The sequence below is a fragment of the Diceros bicornis genome, chromosome 34, assembly GCF_020826845.1.
Source record: "Diceros bicornis minor isolate mBicDic1 chromosome 34, mDicBic1.mat.cur, whole genome shotgun sequence".
NCBI classification, from domain to species: domain Eukaryota; kingdom Metazoa; phylum Chordata; class Mammalia; order Perissodactyla; family Rhinocerotidae; genus Diceros; species Diceros bicornis.
In genome coordinates this window covers 23,252,067-23,274,117 of record NC_080773.1, presented here as the reverse complement: position 1 = coordinate 23,274,117, position 22,051 = coordinate 23,252,067, and the positions used below count along the sequence as shown (strand labels likewise).

General features: G+C 38.2%; 1 protein-coding gene across 1 annotated transcript in view; it reads right to left on the bottom strand.

The window, feature by feature from the left end:
- Window positions 1-7,063: 7,063 nt before the first annotated feature.
- The window catches only part of LOC131397084 (sulfotransferase 2A1-like), a 30,711-nt gene continuing 15,723 nt past the window's right edge, over window positions 7,064-22,051 (bottom strand). Inside the window, exons 4-6 of the mRNA XM_058529721.1 lie at window positions 14,697-14,791; window positions 13,066-13,246; window positions 7,064-7,176 (exon numbers count right to left, since the gene is read on the bottom strand). Of these exons, the coding sequence (XP_058385704.1) occupies window positions 7,064-7,176; window positions 13,066-13,246; window positions 14,697-14,791 (389 nt within the window). The remainder of the gene's footprint in view (window positions 7,177-13,065; window positions 13,247-14,696; window positions 14,792-22,051) is intronic.

Here is a 22,051-nt window from a genome sequence, read left to right as displayed (position 1 = left end):
CTGTCGGGTCCCTACAGAATGCTCACCTCAGGGAGGCCTCTAGGTCTCGATAAGCTGTGTGATGTGGTCTGACTGTATCCCTCTGAATTCTTATGTTGAAAACCTAATGCCCAAGGGGACGGCATGAGGAGGTGGGGACTTCGGGAGGTGATTAGGTCATGAGAGTGAGGTTAAGGCCTCATGAATGGGATGAGCGCCCTGATCAAAGAGACCCCAGAGAGTTAGCATACCCCTTCCGCCCAGTTCAGATACAAGCAGATGTCTGCCACCCAAGAAGAGAGACCTCACCGACCACACTGGGACCTGATCTCGGACTCCCAGCCTCCAGAACTGTGAGAAATAAATTTCTGTTGTTTATAAGCCACCCCGTCTATGGTATTTTTTCATAGGAGCCCAGATGCACTAAGACACCAGCAGTTCATAAGAGATTCAGCTGTTTCCATCCCTGCTAGCACTAGGTCATGTGAGTATTTTTTCTTTTAGCCATTCTCATAGGTATGTCCTGGTGTCTTATTGTGGCTTTAATTTTTTATTTCCCTAAGGGCTAATGACACTAAACCTTCTCATGTGCTTATTTTTCCATCTTTGTATTCTCTTTGGTGAAGTGTTTGTTCAAATCTTTTTTCATTAAAAAAATGGTTGTTTACTTACTGCTGAGTTTTGAGAGTTCTTTATATAGTCTGATATATTCTAGAACAAGTCCTTTGCCAGATACGTTATTTACAAATATTTTTCCCCACCTGTAGATTGTCTTTTCATTCTCTTAACAGGATCCTTCACAGAGGAAATCTTTAAACATTTTTTATGAAGTCTGATTTCTCACTTTTCTTTTATGGGTCATGCTTTTGATGTCATTTCTAGGAACTCTTAGCCTAACCCCGGGTCATGAATATTTTCTTTTATTCTAGTTTTATGTTTTATATTTAGATTTATGATCCATTTTGAACTAATTTTTGTATAAGGTGTGAAGTTTAGGTCCAACTTATTTGTAACATCACCATTTTTGAAAGGAATTTCCTTTCTCCATTTAATTGGGTTCGCACCTTTGCTCAAATACAATTGATCATATCTGTGTGGGTCTATTTCTGGCATCTCTATTTCTCTTCCATTATCTTTGTGTCACATTGTATTGATTACTGTAGCTTCATAGGAATTCTTAAATGTGCAGAGTGTAACTCCTCAAATTTATTCTTCTTTTTCAAAATTGTTTAAGCTATTTTAATTCCTTTGCCTTTCCATACAAATTTTACAACCAGCTTGTCTATATCTACAAAAAGTACTGTAGGGATTTTCAAAAAGTCCTGTTGGGATTTGTGTGTGTGTGTGTGAGGAAGATCAGCCTTGAGCTAACATCTGCCAATCCTCCTCTTTTTTTTTTTTTTTTTGCTAAGGAAGACTGGCCCTGGGCTAACATCCATGCCCATCTTCCTCCACTTTATATGGGACGCCGCCACAGCATGGCTTGACAAGCGGTGCGTTGGTGCACCCACGCCCAGGATCCGAACCAGCGAACCCCGGGCCACCGTAGGGGAGCGAACGCACTCAACTGCTTGCGCCACCGGGCCGGCCCCCCGTTGGGATTTTGATTGTGGTTGGGTTAAAGCTTTAGCTACATTTGGGGAGAACTGACATCTTTACTATGTTGAGTCTCCCAGACCATAAACATAGTATGTTTCTTCATATATTTGGACCTTCTTTGACTTCTTTCATCAGCTTTGTAGTTATCAGAATACAGATCCTCTCCATATTTTATTTATGCCTAAGTTGTGTTTTTGTATGTGTGTGTGAAGAAGAGCAGCCCTGAGCTAACATCTGTTTCCAATCCTCCTCTTTTCACTGAGGGAAATTGCCCCTGGGCTAACATCTGTGCCCATCTTCCTCTACTTTATATGTGGGACACCTGCCACAGCACGGCTTGATAAGCAGTGCATAGGTCCACACCCAGAGTCCAAACCTGTGAACCCCGGGCTGCCGAGGTGGAGAGTGTGAACTTAACCACTACTCCACTGGGCCAGCCCCTAAGTATTTTTATGAGGAGATATGATGAATGATATTTTAAAATTTTAGTTTCCAATTTTACTTTGCTACTATATTAAATACCGTTAATATTTATGGGTCGATCTTGTATCACAATCTTGCTAAATTCACTTGTTATCTCTAGTAGTTTTATCGTTTTCTTTTCTTTTGTTGTAGATTCTACGATGCCTGCAAACCGGGATAGTTCTCCTTTTCCAAGCTGTGTGACTTTTCTTTCCTTTTCCTGCCTTATTGCATTGACTCGGGCTTCTAGGATATGGGTGAATAGGAGTGTGATCCTGAACTTCCTTGCCTGGTGTCCAGTCTAGGGGAGGAAGCATTCAGTCTGTCACTATGAAGTAGGATGTTAGTCATCGATGCTTATAGATGCCTTTACTAGGGACAGGAAGTTCCTTCTATTGTTAGTTTTCTGAAAGTGTTTATCAAGAATGTACGTTGAGTTTTGTTAAATATTTTTCTGCATCAGTTGATATGTTTATGTGATTTTTCTACTTTAGTCTGCTGGTATGGTGGATTACATAGATTGATTTCTGAATATTGAATCAGCCTTGCATTCTTGGGAGAAATCTCACTTAGTCATGACTTATTATTTTTGTGTATATTGTTGGATCCAATTTTCTAATATTTTGTTGAGAATTTCTGCATTGGTGTTTATAAACAATATTGGTCTGTAGTTTTCTTTCTGTGTAGTGTCTTCTGTTGTTAGTATCAGGATAATGCTGGCCTCAGAAAATGAGTTGAGAGGTGTTTACTCCTCTTCTCTATTCTGGAACAAAATGTGTAGAATTGGTCTTATTTTTCCTTAAGTGTTTGCTGGAATTCTGTGATAAAATCATCTAGGCCTGGAGGTTTCTTTTTCAGAAGGTATTAAACTATGACTCTGATTTCTTTTATTTGTTATAGGACTATCCACATTTCATCTTGGATGACATTTGGCAGTTAGTGTTTTTGAAGAATTGGTCCATTTAATATAAATTGATGAATTTATGTAGATAGTTATCCATAGCATTCCATTGTTATCTTTTAAATGTCTGTGGTGTCTGGTCATTTCTCCTCTCACATTTGTAATGTTGATAACTGTCTCTTTTTTCTCTCTCCCAGTAAGTCTTGATAGAGTTTTAAGTTTGTTTTTTTTTTCAAAGTATCAGCTTTGTTTCATTGATTTCTCTATTGCTTTTCTGTTCTCAATTTTACTGATTTCTGTTTTAGTCTTTATTATTTCTTTCCTTATGTTTGCTTTGGGTTTATTTTGCTCTTCCTTTTCTTGAGGTAGAAGTTTAGATCATTGCTTTGAAATTTTCTTCATTCCTTTTCATTCTTTCTTTTTTGAAAAAAAAAAGATTGTCTACTTATTTACTTAATTATTTAAGGTTTTATTGTGGTATGAACATTTAACATGTGATCTACCCTCTTCATAAATTTTTAAATGCACAATAGCACATTGTTAACTATAATAGGCACAATATTGTACAGAAAATCTCTAGAATTTTTTCATCTTGTATAACTGAAACTTTATACCTCTTAAACAACAACTCCCCATTTCCCTCTCCCCCTGGCCCCTGGCAACTACCATTCTACTCTCTCTTTCTATGAGGGTGACTATTTTAGATACCTCATAGAAGTGGAATCATACAGTATTTGTCCTTCTTTGTCTGGCATATTTCACTTAGTGTAATGTCCTTCTAGTTCATTCGTGTTGTTGAAAATGGCAAAATTTCCTTCTTCTTTAAGGCTCAGTAATATTCTCTTGTTTGTATAGACCACATTTACCTTATCCACTCATTCATCGATGGACGTTTAGGTTGTTTCCATGTCTTGGCTATTGTGAAAAATGATGCATTGAACATGGGAGTGCAGATATCTCTTTGAGATCGTGATTTCACTTCTTCTATATATCCAGGAGTGGAATTGCTGGATCATATAGTAGTTCTACTTTTAATTTTTTGAGGAAGCGCCGTACTGTTTTCCATAGTAGCTGCACAAATTTACATTCCCAAGAACAGTGTACAAAGGTTCCTGTTTCTCCACATCTTTGCTAATGTTTGTTATATATTAAGTGTTTTTGATAATACACATCCTAACAGGTTGGGGGTAATAGCTTATTGTGGTTTTGATTTGCATTTCCCTGATGATTAGTGATGTTGAGGACCTTTTCATGTACCTGTTGAACATTTGTATGTCTTCTTTGGAAAAATATCTATTCAGATCCTCTGCCCAATTTTTAATAGGATTGTTTGGGTTTCTTTCTTATTGAGTTGTATGAGTTCTTTATATATCTTGGATATTAACCCCTTATCAGATATATGATTTGCAAATATTTTCTCCCATTCCATAGGTTGCCTTTTCGTTTTGTTGATGGTTTCCTTTGCTGTACAGGAGCTTTTTAGTTTGATGGAATCCTACTTGTTTATTTTCGCTTTTGTTGCCTTTGCTTTTGGTGTCAAATCCAAAAAATCATTGCCAAGACCAATGGCAATGATCTTTTCCTCTATGTTTTCTTCTAGGAATTTTGTGGTTTTAGGTCTTATGTTCAAGTCTTCAGGCCATCTTGGGTTAATTTCTGTGTATGGTATAAGACAGGAATCCAGTTCCATTCTTTTGCACGTAGCTGTCCAGTTTTCCCAACACCATTTATTGAAGAGACTGTCCTTTTCCCATTGTACAGTCTTGGGTTCCTTGTCATAAATTATTTGACCATATAGGCACTGGTTTATTTCTGGGTTATTATCTTCCATTGATCTATGTGTATGTTTTTATACCTATACCACAATGTTGTGATTACTATAGACTTTTAATAGAGTTAAAATCAGGAAGTGTGATACCTTCAGCTTTGTTCTATCTCAGGATTGCTTTTGCTATTCTGGGGATTTTGAGGTTCTGGACAAATTTTAGAATACTTTTTCCTGTTTCTGTGAAAAATGTCATTGGAGTTTTGATATGGATTGCATTGAATCTGCAGATTGCTTTGGGTACTATGGACAATTTAACAATATTAATTCTTTCAATCCACAAACATGCAATATATTTCCATTTATTTATCGCTTCTTCAATTTCTTTCACCAACGTCATAGCTTCTGGTTTACAGATCTTTCACTTTCTTGGTTAAATTTATTCCTAGGTATTTTATTCCTTTTGATGCAATTGTAAATGGCATTGTTTTCTTAATTTCTCCTTCTGACAGTTCATTGTTAGTGGATAGAAATGCAACTGATTTTTGTAAGTTAATTTTGTATCCTGCAAGTTTACTGAATTTGTTGATTAGTTCTAACAATCAACAAATTTTCTGGTGGAGTCTTTAGTGTTTTCTGTGTGTAATATTATGTCATCTGCAAATAGAAACAGTTTTACTTCTTCGTTTCCAGTTTGGATGCCTTTTATTTTCTTCTTGTCTGATTGCCTGGCTATGACTTCCAATACCATGTTGAATAAAAGTGGTGATAGTGGGCATCCTTATCTTGCTCCTGATTTTAGAGGAAACACTTTCAGCTTTTCACTGTTGAATATGATGTTAGCTGCAAGCTTGTCATCTACAGCCTTTATTGTATTAAGATACATTCTATCTATACCCAGTTCCTTGATAGTTCTTATCCTGAGTTGATGTTGAATTTTGTCTGATGCTTTTTCTGCATCTATTAAGATGTGCATATGATTTTTATCCTTCACTTTGTTAATGTGATGTATCATATTGATTGATTTCTGGATATTGAACCATCCTTGTGTTCCTGGAATAAATCACACTTGATCATGGCATATGATCCTTTTAATGCACTGTTGAATTTGGTTTGCTAATATTTTGTTGAGTATTTTTGCATCTCTATGTTCATCAGGGACACTAGCCTGTAATTTCCTTTTTTTGAAGTGTTCTTGTTTGGTTTTGGTATCAGGGTCATGTTGGCCTCATAAAATGAGTTTGGGAGTGTTCTCTACTCTTCAGTATTTTGCAAGATTTTGAGGAGGATTGCTGTTAATTCATCTTTAAATGTTTGGTAGAACTCACCAGTGAAGCCATCTGGTCCTGGACTTTTTGTTTGTTGGGAGATTTTTTTACTATTGAGTAAGCTCCTTACTAGTAATTAATCTGTTCAAATTATCTATTTCTTCATGATTCAGTCTTGGTAGGTTGTATCTTTCTAAGAATTTATCCATTTCTCTAGGTTGTCCAATTTTTTGGCATTTCATGTTCATAGTAGTCTCTTACGATCCTTTGTATTTCTGTGGTATCAGTTGTAATGTCTCTCCTTTCATTTCTAATTTTATTTATTTGAATCCTCTCTCTTTTTTTCTGGTGAGTCTAGCTAAAGGTTCATCTGTTTTGTTTATCTTTTCAAAAAACCAGCTTTTAGTTTCGTTCATCTTTTCTATTTTCTTTTTAGTCTCTATCTCATGTATCCTCTCTGATCTTTGTTACTCCTTTCCTTGTATTAACTTTGCACTTAGCTTGTTCTTCTTTTTCTAGTCCTTTTAGGAGTAAAGTTTGGTTATTTATTTGAGATCTTTCTTGTTTTGTTTTGTTTTTTGGTGAGGAAGATTAGCCCTGAGTTAACATCTGTTGCCAATCCTCCTCTTTTTGCTGAGGAAGATTGGCCCTGGGCGAACATCCATGCCCAGCTTCCTCTACTTTATATGGGACACTGCCACAGCATGGCTTGATAAGCGGTGCATAGGTCCACACCAAGGATCTGAACCCATGAACCCCGGGCCATCAAAGCAGAGTGCGCGAACTTAACCACTACATCGCCTGGCTGGCCCCTTACTTGTTTCTTAATGTAGATGTTTATAGCTATAAACTTCCTTCTCAGACTGCTTTTGCTGCATTCCATAAGTTTTGGTATGTTGGATTCCCATTTTTATTTGTCTCTAGATATTTTTTATTTCTCTTTCAATTTCCTCTTTGACCCACTGGTTGTTCAGTACCATGTTGTTTAATATCCACATATTTGTAAATTTTCTAGTTTTATTCTTGTAATTGATTCCTAGTTTCATACCTTTATGTTTGGAAAAGATAAGATCCAGAAGTTTTAGAACATTATTCCCATGGGAACAGCTCTTGAGGAAGATCTGCCATCTTCTCCTGGAATATTTTATCAAAGGCTTCAGCTTGGGCCACTGTGAAGTAATTTTTCCAGTCCCCAGAAATGCCTGACAAACATGAAATAGAGATTCAGATCAGATCGAAAGGTAGGTCTCAAGACACCAGCACATTTCCTCCTGGACTTATTCCTTCTGTCCACTTGACATGGAGATTGTAACTAATAGAGTAGAATGACCAATGGCTCAATGATAGGCCTTTATGCTGCCTGGCAATCATACTTCCATTTCTACTTCCACCTATCTGGAAATAATTTCCTATATTCTCCTCTCTCCCAACCCATCCTGTATACAATTCATCAGCAATACTGCAGTTATGTCTTCTGATACATACAAAATCTGGCCACTTCTTACCACCTCAATTTCTACTGCCTTGGCCCAAGCCAACATCATGTCTCACCTGGATTATTGCATTAGACTTCTAACTAGTCTCTCTGTTTTTGATCTTTCTCCTTTATAAGTTATTCTCAGCATGGCAGCCATCTTGATTGCTTCAGAAGTTAAGCCAGATCATGTCCTTTCCTGCTCAAATTCTCCAAGAACTTACTGTTTCACTCAGTGAAAGTGCATATGGGTTCAGGGCACTTGGTGCCTGTTATTTCTCTGACTCCATCACCTATGACCATCCACTTGCTCACTCTACTCCCTCACATTGAGTCTTCTGATTCTGCCTCAAGCATTCCTCCTTCTCAGGCTATTTGCATTTCCTGTTCCTCCTTCCCAGAATGCTGTTCTCTCAGATACATGCATGTCTTGCTAATTTGCTCCTTTGACATCTTTACTCCAATGCAACATCTCAGTGAGGTTCTCTCCCACCACCCAGTTTAAAACTGTAAATCCCTCTCCTTGTTGTATTTTACTTCATAACACTTATCACGTATGATATGCCACATGTATTTCCTTTGTGTGTGTGCATGTGTGTGGCATCTCCAAAATATGTAAGTTTTAGAAAGTCATAAACTTTTCTTTATATATTTTTTTTAATTTTTTATTTATTGCAGTAACATTGGCTTATGACATTGTATAAATTTCAGGTGTACATCATTATACTTCTATTTCTGCATAGATTACATCATGTTCACCACCCAAATACTAATTACAACCCACCACCACACACATGTGCCAAATTATCCCTTTCGCCCTCCTCCCTCTCCCCTTCCCCCTCTGGTAACCACCAATCCAATCTCTGTCTCTAAGTGTTTGTTTATTGTTGTTGTTATCTACTACTTAATGAAGGAAATCAAACGGAATTTGACCTTCTCCCTCTGACTTATTTCGCTTTGCATAATACCCTCAATGTCCATGCATGTTGTCACAAATGGCTGGATTTCATTGTTTCTTATGGCTGAGTAGTATTCCATTGTGTATATATACCACAGCTTCTTTATCCATTCGCCCCTTGATGGGCACTTAGGTTGCTTCCAAGTCTTGGCTATTGTGAATAACGCTACAATGAACACAAGGGTGCATGTATCTTTATGCATTGGTGTTTTCAAGTTCTTTGGATAAATATCCAGCAATGGAATAGCTGGATCATATGGTAGTTCTAGCCTTGATTTTTTGAGGAATCTCCATACTGTTTTCCACAGTGGCTGCACCAGTTTGCACTCCCACCAGCAGTGTATGAGAGTTCCCTTCTCTCCACATCCTCTCCAACACATGTTGTTTCCTGTCTTGTTAATTATAGCCATTCTGACGGGCGTGAGGTGATATCTCATTGTAGTTTTGATTTTCATTTCCCTGATAGTTAATGATTTTGAACATCTTTTCATGTGTCTGTTGGCCATCTGTATATCTTCTTTGGAGAAATGTCTGTTCAGGTCTTTTGCCCATTTTTTAATTGGGTTGGTAGTTTTTTTGTTGTTGAGATGCATGAGTTCTTTATATGTTTTGGAGATTAAGCCCTTATCAGATGTATGGTTTGCAAATATCTTCTCCCAATTGTTAGGTTGTCTTTTCATTTTGTTGATTGTTTCCTTTGCTGTGCAGAAGCTTTTTAGTTTGATGTAGTCCCATTTGTTTATTTTTTCTATTGTTTCTCTTGCCCGGTCAGACATGGTGCTTGAAAATATGTTGCTAAGACTGATGTTGAAGAGTGTACTCCCTATGTTTTCTTCTAGAAGTTTCATAGTTTCAGGTCTTACATTCAAGTCTTTAATCCATTTTGAGTTAATTTTTGTGTATGGTGTAAGGTAAGGGTCTACTTTCATCTTTTTGCATGTGGCTGTCCAGTTTTCCCAACACCATTTGTTGAAGAGACTTTCCTTTCTCCATTGTATGTTCTTGGCTCCTTTGTCAAAGATTAGCTGTCCAAAGATGTGTGGGTTTATTTCTGGGCTTTCAATTCTATTCCATTGATCTGTGTGTCTGTTTTTGTGCCAGTACCATGCTGTTTTGGTTACTATAGCTTTGTAGTATATTTTGAAATCAGGGGGTGTGATACCTCCAGCTTTGTTCTTTTTTCTCAGGATTCCTTTAGCTATTCGGGGTCTTTTGTTGTTCCATATAAATTTTAAGATTCTTTGTTCTATTTCTGTGAAAAATGTTGTTGGAACTTTGATAGGGATTGCATTGAATCTATAGATGGCTTTAGGAAGTATGGACATCTTAACTATGTTAATTCTTCCAATCCAAGAGCACGGAATATCTTTCCATTTCTTTGTGTCTTCTTCAATTTCTTTCAGCAGTGTTTCATAGTTTTCTGTGTACAGCTCTTTCACCTCTTTGGTTAAGTTTATTCCTAGGTATTTTATTCTTTTTGTTGCAACTGTAAATGGGATTGTATTCTTAATTTCTCTTTCTGCTATTTCGTTGTTAGTGTATAGAAATGCAACTGATTTTTGTATGTTGATTTTGTATCCTGCAACTTTACCATATTTGTTTATTACTTCTAAAAGTTTTCTGGTGGATTTGTTAGGGTTTTCTATATATAAAATCATGTCATCTGAAAATACTGACAGTTTCACTTCTTCCTTTCCAATTTGGATCCCTTTTATTTCTTTCTCTTGCCTGATTATTCTGGCTAGGACTTCCAGTACTATGTTAAATAGGAGTGGTGAGAGTGGGCATCCTTGTCTGGTTCCTGTTCTTAGAGGGATAGGTTTCAGTTTTTCACCATTGAGGATGATATTAGCTGTGGGTTTGTCATATATGGCCTTTATTATGTTGAGGTACTTTCCTTCTATACCCATTTTATTCAGAGTTTTTATCATAAATGGATGCTGTATCTTGTCAAATGCTTTCTCTGCATCTATTGAGATGATCATGTGATTTTTAGTCTTCGTTTTATTAATGTGGTGTATCACGTTGATTGATTTGCGAATGTTAAACCATCCCTGCATCCCTGGAATAAATCCCACTTGATCATGGTGTATAATCTTTTTAAGGTATTGTTGTATGCGATTTGCTAGTATTTTGTTGAGGATTTTTGCATCTATGTTCATCAGTGATATTGGCCTGTAGTTTTCTTTTTTTGTGTTGTCCTTGTCTGGTTTTGGTATCAGGGTAATGTTGGCTTCATAGAATGAGTTAGGGAGCTTGCCCCCCTCCTCAATGTTTTGGAAGAGTTTGAGAAGGATACGTATTAAGTCTTCTTTGAATGTTTGGTAGAATTCACCAGGGAAGCCATCTGGTCCTGGACTTTTATTTTTGGGGAGGTTTTTGATTACTGTTTTGATCTCCTTACTGGTGATTGGTCTATTCAAATTCTCTACTTCTTCTTGATCCAGTTTTGGAAGGTTGTATGATTCTAAGAATTTATCCATTTCTTCCAGATTGTCGAATTGGTTGGCATATAGCTTTTCATAGTATTCTCTTATAATCTTTTGTATTTCTGAGGTGTCTACTGTAATTTCTCCTCTTTCATTTCTGATTTTATTTATTTGTGCCTTCTCTCTTTTTTTCTTGGTGAGTCTAGCTAAAGGTTTGTCGATTTTGTTGATCTTTTCAAAGAACAAGCTCTTGGCTTTATTAATTTTTTCTATTGTTTTTTTGGTCTCTATTTCATTTATTTCTGCTCTGATTTTTAATATTTCCCTTCTTCTACTGATTTTGGGCTTTCTTTGTTCTTCTTTTTCCAGTTCCTTTAGGTGCATTGTTAGATTGTTTATTTGAGATTTTTCTTGTTTGTTGAGATAGGCCTGTATCGCTATAAACTTCCCTCTTAGAACCGCTTTTGCTGTATCCCATAAATTCTGGCATGTCGTATTTTCATTTTCATTTGTCTCCAGGTATTTTTTGATTTCTTCTTTGATTTCTTCGTTAACCCAGTCGTTGTTCAGTAGCATTTTGTTTAATCTCCATGTATTTGTGGCTTTTCTGATCTTCTTCCTATAGTTGATTTCTAGTTTCATACCGTTGTGGTCAGAAAAGATGCTTGGTATTATTTCAGTCTTCTTAAATTTATGGAGACTTGTTTTGTGGCCTAATATGTGATCAATCCTGGAGGATGTTCCACGTGCATTCGAAAAGAATGTGTATTCTTCGGTTTTTGGATGGAATGCTCTGTATGTATCTACTAGGTCCATCTGTTCTAGTGTGTCATTTAAGGCCAATGTTTCCTTATTGATCTTCTGTTTGGATGATCTATCCGTTGGTGTAAGTGGACTGCTAAAGTCCCCTACTATTATTGTGTTACTGTCTATTTCTCTTTTTATGTCTGTTAATAATTGCTTTGTATATTTAGGTGCCCCCACGTTGGGTGCGTAGATATTTACAAGTGTTATATCCTCTTGTTGGATTGTTCCCTTGATCATTATGTAATGCCGTTTGTCTCTTTTTACAGTTTTTGGATAAAGAAGATGTGGTATATATACACAATGGAATACTACTCAGCCATAAGAAACAATGAAATCCAGCCATTTGTGACAACGTGCATGGACATTGAGGGTATTACGCAAAGTGAAATAAGTCAGAGGGTGAAGGTCAAATACCATATGATTTCCTTCATTAAGTAGTAGGTAATAACAACAATAAACAAACGCATAGAGACAGAGATTGGATTGGTGGTTACCAGAGGGGAAGGGGGGAGGGGGGAGGGCGAAAGGAATAATTCGGCACATGGGTGTGGTGATGGGTTGTAATTAGTATTTGGGTGGTGAACATGATGTAATCTATGCAGAAATAGAAGTATAATGATGTACACCTGAAATTTATACAATGTTATAAACCAATGTTACTGCAATAAACACAAAATTTTAAAAAAAAAGAATGAGCCTCTTGGGCTTGATGTTCCAGATGTCCCCCTCTGCCCTAGGTGCAGCCACCACTACCTGGAAGTCTTTTGAATCACTTAATTTCTTCCTTCCATAAAGTACCATCCTGGATATATTTGAACCATGGGGCTCTGGGAAAATGAGCTCCTGCTCCATGCAGTAGACACTCTTTATACATCTTGACCCAAGGATATGGACACGATTATTTTTCATCACAGGAGCCTTCCAGTGTCTGAGAGCAAGACAGGCTCTCAGCTAAGTGAAAAGTATCTTCTCTAGCCTTTTCTCAGTTGAGTCATTCTTTATACATTTCTTTGTTAAAGACGTGCTAAGTCACAAGAGGGGTAGGACCAACATGACCATCCCCAATCCTGTCCTCATTTCTCAGGTCAATCTCAGCTGGCAAGTTGGCTGGAGTAGTGAATTAACCTGGTCAGTGTTTGTAGAAGGGATATGCCTCATATCAAATCCTGAGGAGAGAGAATCTGAATGACCTCACATAAGTCAGATGACCATTGCAGTCCTAATCAACTTTCTCCAAGTGCCTTCAGCCCACATGAGTACCATGAAAAGAGACTCCTTGATAAGGGCATCTGAAAAGATGATGAGCAATGAGAGTTGATAAATTCAAACACTCCCTCATCCCAACTGTTAGTGTCCTACGGTAAACACCAGAATGCCTTCCACACATACTGATAGATTTTGAAGGCTGAGCATTTTCTTTTACCTTTTCTCAGAATCGATCCATTCTTCTCATCTAAATACTGACCACGCAGGAGGGAATAATTGGACATCTTGTTTTCTTTCATGACCTGGAAGGAGCTATTCTTGAGGAGGGAGTTCAGTTCTTCTGGTTCTAATTTCTTGCCCAGGAATTGGCAGATCTTCTCTGTGTTGCTTCTTCTGTCCTAGAAGAAGAAAAACCAAGAGAGAGGATATGAAAGAGAAAAAACATAGGAAAGGAGGTGAGAAGGAGAAACAATAATGTGAGGATAAGGAGGAGGTCGGGAGGAAGAGGGGAATAATGTGAGAAGAGAGAAGTGATTCAGTTGGATGTGACTAGAGGGAAGACATGGAAAAGGTAAAGAGGAAAGAGCACGAAGGATGAAAAAAATGCAGGATCCACATGGATTTCCCAGTATAGTTGAGTTCAGGAAGCCTTAATAATAAACACAGGGCCTGGGTTTTCTAAAGAGACTTTTAGAAAGTCTTCTATACGATTATGATCAGGATTAAGCAAGAGAGGTTTAGGGAGAACTTGACAGAGATTGAAGGGATTGAATTCAAATCCTGGCTGTGCAATTAAATAATACCATTTTCCATAACTAACATTTGAATAACAGATAGAGTTTCATAACATCTTCTTGTAAATTAAGTCAAATAATATTACTTGGCACACGATCCTGGGAAATTATAATAAAATGAATTTTATACCGAGAAAGAATGCTTTGAATTGTAGATCTTCCTCTGAGAGTTGTAATGCTTTAAAATGTTTCTTTATCCCATGAGCTTTCATTATGATCTAACAAGAAAACACACAACTGTAGAAATTACTACAATAGATGTCCATTTTGTGTCTTGAAAGCATAAGTACCGGAAGGTGTGGGAGCATGTTCCTGAGGTAGCTAAACTTGTTACAAAAGGCTTCTTGGTGAAAATGAAATTCTCGTGGAGGTCATAGAGGATTGGACAGAAGTATCCAGAGGAAGATGACAGGAAATAATGTTTCTCAAAAGCAAAAGCCTGTGTTTACATTGTTTTCTCTTTTATACAGGATACCACTAATATGTAAAGTTCTTCCAATGGCTTAATCACCCTTATTGGTTTTGAGCATAATCTGACAGCTTTTCTTAACTATCACTGTTCAGTCTAGTACTTGGCTTGTCAGAATAATTACACAGACTGATTTCATGACTTCATCTTTCTTCTATCAGTCGATATGGGTAGTTACACAGTTGGACACATCTCTTGAAACAAGCTTGTTTCCACCCAGTCCCATCTTCTCCACAATCCCCTCCACCACTAGGTTATCAGCAGCACCATGTGTCCTACCCCTAGAAAATTTAGAAGCATTGCCAGTGTGAGTATAAGCCATTGTACTCTGTCTCAGTGCATGAAAAAAGACTTTTAGATGTTGGAAGATAGAACAGAAAGAACACATGAAGAAAGAGAGCAGGGAACGGAGCAGTGTCAACCAGAAGCAGGGTAGTGAAGACAGGGAGCTAGTCTCATTCCTAATGATCTTTCACAAGGTTAAACTTTTACTGAGGATGGGAAAAGTGTCACAGAGGAATGGAGGGAAGTTAGAGAAGTGAAGATGGTGAGAGGGTGTGTGCTAACCATAAGAATCATAGTTACCCGCTTCAACTCTTCATAACTCAGTATCAGGAAGTTCTCCTTCCCTTTCATGGACATCCAGCCATGAGTGTGGTCAAACCAGGATCCATATGGCACTGAATATTGGGGAGGCAGAAAGAGGGGGTGTATTAAAAAGTATTTGAAAGCAGGGATCTATCTATTATGTTCCCTCTCTGGGCACAGTTAATAGCACAATGTCTGGCACATTTGGGCCTGTACTATTTACTGAATGAATGAGAGTAAGGGTGGAAAACTATTATCCAACATCATGTACTTATCCTGTAATGAGCCTTGTTCCACTGGAGGAAGATCTGGACCAGTTTTCATGGGTCTCTAAAGAGATCCTGTCCAGAGAGCCATGTGGCCTGAGGGATGGTATTCTTGCTGCCCCTAATCTGTTAAGTGTTTAGAATTTATGGTTGATGGGTCACTTTCATAGCCCTTGAACATGTTTTTCTTTCTTCTTGCCTTCATTGTTGCTATTGTAATTATTGTTCATTTGGAAATTATCTGTCTTTGCTCTGGTTTAAGACTTTCTTTCCTTTTTTCCACTACAGCTTTCCTAGAGACTGGGTGAAGATTTATTTCTAATAATTCTTTGTGAGGTTAGGTGTGGTTCCTTCAACTGACATTTCATCAGTGTAGGAAATTCTCAGGCACATTTCCTTGAAAACTGCCTTTCTCTATATTTTATATTACCTTCAAAGGAGGTAAGTCTTCTCACTCTATGCTTCATACCTTAACTATTTTATACTTTTGAGTGGCTCTCTACCATGCCCAAGGCCTTCTTAATGCCAAAGTGTAGTGGGAAATTAATTATCAACTGAGAATTCTATTCAGTTAAACTGTCATTCAATAATGAGGATAATAAAAGACATTGTCAGGCAAAATACTGAGGGAATTTATACTTTTGTTGTGAGAGAACTAGTTTAAGTTATACTTTATGAATAAATAAATTGAATCCAGGAGGAAGGAACAACCAATAGGTCAAAGAAGAAATTAAAAGAGAAATTTTTAAAAATATGAAATAAACAAAAATGGAAGCACAACATATCAAAACTTAATGGATGCAGCAAAAGCAGTTCTAAGAGGGAAGATAATACCTAAAAATGCCTACAATAAGAAAAACAAGGTTCTCAAAAAAAAAAAAACCCTACCTTTACACTTCAAAAATCTAGAAAGAGAACTAACTAAGCCCAGAGTTAGCAGAAGAGGGGATAGCAAAGACCAGAGGAGGAAAAATATGATATACATACCAGAAACATTAGATCAGATTAATGAAAATAAGAGATTTTTTTTATTTAACAAAATTGACAAACTTTTAGCTAAACCAAAGAGAAAAAAAAACAGCACAGACTCAAAGAAACAAAAGAAATGAAACAGGAGACATTATAGCAGGTGCCACAGAAATAATAAGAATCATAAGAAACTACTATGAGCACACACCAAATTACACACCAAAATTTGGATAACCTAGAAGAAATGGATAAATTTCTAGAAACATACAACCTACCAAGACTGAATCATGAAGAAATAGAAAATCTGAATAGTCCAATAACAGGTAACGAGAATTATTCTGTAATTAAAAATCTCCCAACAAAGAAAAGCCCGTTACCAGATGGCTTCCTGGTAAACTCTAGCAAACGTTAAAGAAATAATTAATGCCAAGCTTTCTCAAATTACAAAACAATTGAAGAGGTGGTAACACTCCCATACTCATTTACGAGGTCAGCATTTCCCTGCTACAAAAGCCAGATAAGGACACTATAAGAAAACTACAGATTGATATTCCTGATGAATATAGATGAGGATAAAAATCCTCAACAAAATAATAGCAACCTGAATTCAAGAGCACGTTAAAAGGATCATACTCCATGGGATGCAAGGATGGTTCAACATATGCAAAACATTAATATGATACACCACATTAAGAGAGTGAAGGATAAAAATCATATGATCATTTCAGTAGATGCAGGAAAAGCATTTGACAAAATTCAACATCCTCATGATAAAAACTCAATGAATCAGGTATAAAAGGAATGTTCTTCATCATAATAATAAGGTCATATATGACAAGCCCATAGCTAACGCCAAACTCAATAGTGAAAAGACTTTCTTCTAAGATCAGGAAAAAGACAAGGATGTCCACTCTCACTATTTCTATTCAAGATAGTACTGGAAGTCCTAGCCACAGCAATTAGGCAAGAAAACAAAAAGAGTCATCCAAATCAGAAAGCAAGAAGTAAAATTATCTCTATTTGCAGACAACATGATCTTGTATATAGAAAACCCTAAAGAGTCTACAAAAAAAACTGGTAGAACTCAATAAATGAATTTAGTAAAGTTACAGGATGAAAATCAACAGAAATTCTTGTGTTTCTGTACGCTAACAATGAATACTTGAAAGAGAAATTAAGACAGCAATCTTAGGCAGAGAGGCGGAGTCAAGATGGCGGCGTAGGCAGACTCTGAACTCACCTCCTCCCGTGGACACAGCCAATTTACAACTACTCGTGGAAAAATTACCCCTGAGACAGAACTGAAAACTGGGTAAGAGGAACTCCTGCAACAACGGACAACCCTAACTGAGGTGGAAGAGGCAGAGACTCCCTTCTGGAGAGAAAAACGCTGCCTTCACAAGCCGCCAGCTTCACAGCCGCCAGGAGCAGCTCACAGGTACGCAGCCTCCCTGGAGGCGCAGGGCCCTGAGCCGGGGAGCGCCCCCACTGTGGGCATTTTGTGGACCCAGCACAATCGAGACCAGCGGCATAATATCTGACTTTGCCTGCTACTAAAACATTGCGGAGTACCCCCAGAAAACCCGGTTCACATAGAAACTAAAACTGGCTCTTAAAGGGCCCATGCACAAACTCACCCGTTTCAGAAAGCATCCCAAAATCACCAGAAAGAAAGGTGCACAGTGCTTTGGTGACAAGAGACTCACCTAATAGGCCCTGAGTACATCTCGGTGAGGGGGGAGACCTCTCCAGGGACTGGGACATTGGCGGCGGCCATTGTTGTGGCCCAGTGTGGGCGTGCTGACACAGACGCCATTGGAGTTCTCCCTGAGGCCTGCTAGCTCAGGGTCTGCCCCACCCACTAGAGCACCGATTTAATCCAGCTCAGCCAGGGCAGGCAGCCCACCCTAGAGACTGGCCCCACCCAACAACAAGCCCTCAGGCAACTTGTGGGCCTACATAGATTGGAGACTGGATTCTCTGCAGCCTGGCAACTGAGCTGACTTGAGCGGGGCAGGGTGTGCACAAGGAGAGGGTGGAGAGTGGGGGGCGGTGGAGGAGTGTGTGGGGCTCCTGCAGTGGAGAGACTGGGTCCGCTTGGGGAGGTTGGGGCGTTCACACAGGGCAGGACTGTGTTGACTGTGTGTGTGGACCTGTGGGCGGCAGGGTTTGTCAGCTGCAGAAGACTTGTGCTTCTCAAAGACCCACATAGGGGGTTTGCCCCACCTTCCAAAGCCTGAAAGAATTGGGTGCTCCTGTGCCTGAGGCCAGCCCCACCCAGCTGCAATCCTCAGAGAGCCGACAAGAGACTTAATAGGCTAGAGGCTTACAGCAATTGTAAGGCCCTGAGCCTAACAACCTGCCACGCTGGGGGCCTACTCACTTAAAAGAAATACTGCAACACAAATGTGGTATTAGAACTTGCAGCCAACTGTGCTGGGGCTCCCCACACCTGATAAAGAGACTGAAGGGCCTACAACAACTACAAGCAGCTGAGCATTACAACAGCTGGCCAGGAGCATAACTCAGCCTCCCTGGGCGCCTACAGGGAGAGCAAACAGGCCACAACAGAAGGACATATGTAGCCCACATAGGGGTCACCCCTGGAACATTGAGAACAGAGGGAAGCACACTGGAAGCTTCCTAAGCCATCACTTACATAACGTCACCTATCCAAGAGTAGGAGACGTAGCTGACCTACCTAATACATAGACACAAGCACAGGGAAAGTGGCAAAATGAGGAGGCAAAAGAATACATTCCAAGTAAGGGAACAGGACAAAACCCCAGAAAAGGAACTAAGTGAAACAGAAATGAGCAACCTACCCGACAGAGAGTTCAAACAAAGAGTGTTAAGGATGCTCACTGATCTGGGGAGAAGAATAGATGACCTCAGTGAGAATGTCAACAAAGAAATGGAAGATATAAAAAAGAACCAATCAGAAATGAAGAATACAGTACTGGAAATGAAAAATTCATTAGAGGGACTCAAAAGCAGAGTAGAGGATACAGAAGAACGGATCTGTGAGCTGGACGAAAGACTAGAAGAAATTACCCAAGGTGAACAGGTAAAAGAGAAAAAAATTAAAAAGAGTGAGGACAGTCTAAGGGACCTCTGGGACAACATCAAGCACACTAACATCCGTGTTATAGGTGTCCCGGAAGGAGAAGAGCGAGACAAGGGGGCAGAGAATCTATTTCAAGAAATAATAGATGAAAACTTCCCTAACCTAAGGAAGGAAACAGACATCCACGTACAGGAAGCTCAGAGAGCCCCAAACAAGATAAACCCAAAGAGGCCCACACCAAGACACATCATAATCAAAATGTCCAGAATTAAAGATAAAGAGAGAATCTGAAAAGCTGCAAGAGAATGTCAAGTTACATACAAAGGAAACCCCATAAGGCTATCAGCTGACTTCTCAGCGAAAACCTTACAGGCTAGAAGAGAATGGCATGATATATTTAAAGTGCTAAAAGGAAAAAACTTACAGCCAAGAATACTCTACCCCGCAACGTTATCATTCAAAATGGAAGGAGAGATCAAAATTTTCCCAGATAAGCAAAAATTAAAGGAGTTTGTCAGCAAGAAACCAGTGCTACAAGAAATGTTAAAGGGACTGATTTAAGGGGAAAAGAGAAGACCACAAATAGGAAAAATTATCTATTTCCATGATTAGAAAGTAATGGATAGAAATACACAAAAAAGAGGTTAGATATGGTATCAAAAACATAAAAGGAGGGAGGAGGGGAGTTAAGAGTACATCTTTCAGACAGAGGTCAAACTAAAGTGACCATCAATTCTGTATAGAAGAAGAAAGGAACAGAGAAGGACTACTAAAACACTGAGAAAAAAAAATGTTAAAAAATGGCAGTAAGTACATACTTATCAATAGCTACTTTAAACGTCAATGGACTAAATGCTCCAATTAAAAGGCATAGGGTGGCTGACTGGATAAAAAAACAAGACCCATATATATGCTGCATACAAGACACACACTTCAGACCTAAAGACACTCACAAACTGAAAGTGAAGGGATGGAAAAAGATACTCCACGCAAATGGCAATGAAAGGAAAGCTGGGGTAGCAAGACCCATACCAGACAAAATAGACTTTAAAACAAAAACTGTAAAAAGAGACAAAGAAGGGCATTACATAATGATCAAGGGAACCATCCAACAAGAGGCTATAACACTTGTAAATATCTACGCACCCACTGTAGGTGCACTTGAATATATAAAGCAATTATTAACAGACATAAAAAGAGAAATAGACAGTAACACAATAATAGTAGGGGACTTTAACACTCCACTTACACCAATGGATAGATCATCCAAACAGAAGATCAATAAGGAAACATTGGCCTTAAACGACACACTAGAACAGATGGACCTAGTAGATATATACAGAGCATTCCATCCAAAAACCGAAGAATACACGTTCTTTTCAAATGCACATGGAACATCCTCCAGGATTGATCACATATTAGGCCACAAAACAAGTCTCCATAAATTTAAGAAGACTGAAATAATACCAAGCATCTTTTCTTACCACAACGGTATGAAACTAGAAATCAACTATAGGAAGAAGATCAGAAAAGCCACAAATACGTGGAGGTTAAACAAAATGCTACTGAACAACGGCTGGGTTAACGAAGAAATCAAAGAAGAAATCAAAAAATACCCGGAGACAAATGAAAATGAAAATACGACATGCCAGAATTTATGGGATACAGCAAAAGCGGTTCTAAGAGGGAAGTTTATAGCGATACAGGCCTATCCCAACAAACAAGAAAAATCTCAAATAAACAATCTAACAATGCACCTAAAGGAACTGGAAAAAGAAGAACAAAGAAAGCCCAAAATCAGTAGAAGAAGGGAAATAATAAAAATCAGAGCAGAAATAAATGAAATAGAGACCAAAAAAACAATAGAAAAAATTAACAAAACCAAGAGCTGGTTCTTTGAAAAGATCAACATAATTGACAAATCTTTAGCTAGACTCACCAAGAAAAAAAGAGAGAAGGCACAAATAAGTAAAAACAGAAATGAAAGAGGAGAGGTTACAACAGACACCTCAGAAATACAAAAGATTATGAGAGAATACTATGAAAAGCTATATGCCAACCAATTCAACAATCTGGAAGAAATGGATAAATTCTTAGAATCATATAACCTTCCAAAACTGGATCAAGAAGAAGTAGAGAATATGAATAGACCAATCACCAGTAAGGACATCGAAACGGTAATCACAAACCTCCCAAAAAATAAAAGTCCAGGACCAGACGGCTTCCCTGGTGAATTCTACCAAACATTCAAAGAAGACTTAATACGTATCCTTCTCAAACTCTTCCAAAACATTGAGGAGGGGGGCAAGCTCCCTAACTCATTCTACGAAGCCAACATTACCCTGATACCAAAACCAGACAAGGACAACACAAAAAAAAGAAAATTACAGGCCAATATCACTGATGAACATAGATGCAAAAATCCTCAACAAAATACTAGCAAATCGCATACAACAATACCTTAAAAAGATTATACACCATGATCAAGTGGGATTTATTCCAGGGATGCAGGGATGGTTTAACATTCGCAAATCAATCAACGTAATACACCACATTAATAAAATGAAGAATAAAAATCACATGATCATCTCAATAGATGCAGAGAAAACATTTGACAAGATACAGCATCCATTTATGATAAAAACTCTGACTAAAACGAGCATAGAAGGAAAGTATCTCAACATAATAAAGACCATATATGAGAAACCCACAGCTAATATCATCCTCAATGGGGAAAAACTGAAAGCCATCCCTCTAAGAACAGGAACCAGACAAGGATGCCCACTCTCACCACTCCTATTTAACATAGTACTGGAAGTCCTAGCCAGAATAATCAGGCAAGAGAAAGAAATAAAAGGGATCCAAATTGGAAAGGAAGAAGTGAAACTGTCACTATTTGCAGATGACATGATTATATATATAGAAAACCCTAAAAAACCCACCAGAAAACTTTTAGAAGAAACGAATATGGTAAAGTTGCAGGATACAAAATCAACATACAAAATTCAGTTGCATTTCTGTATACTAACAACGAAGTAGCAGAAAGAGAA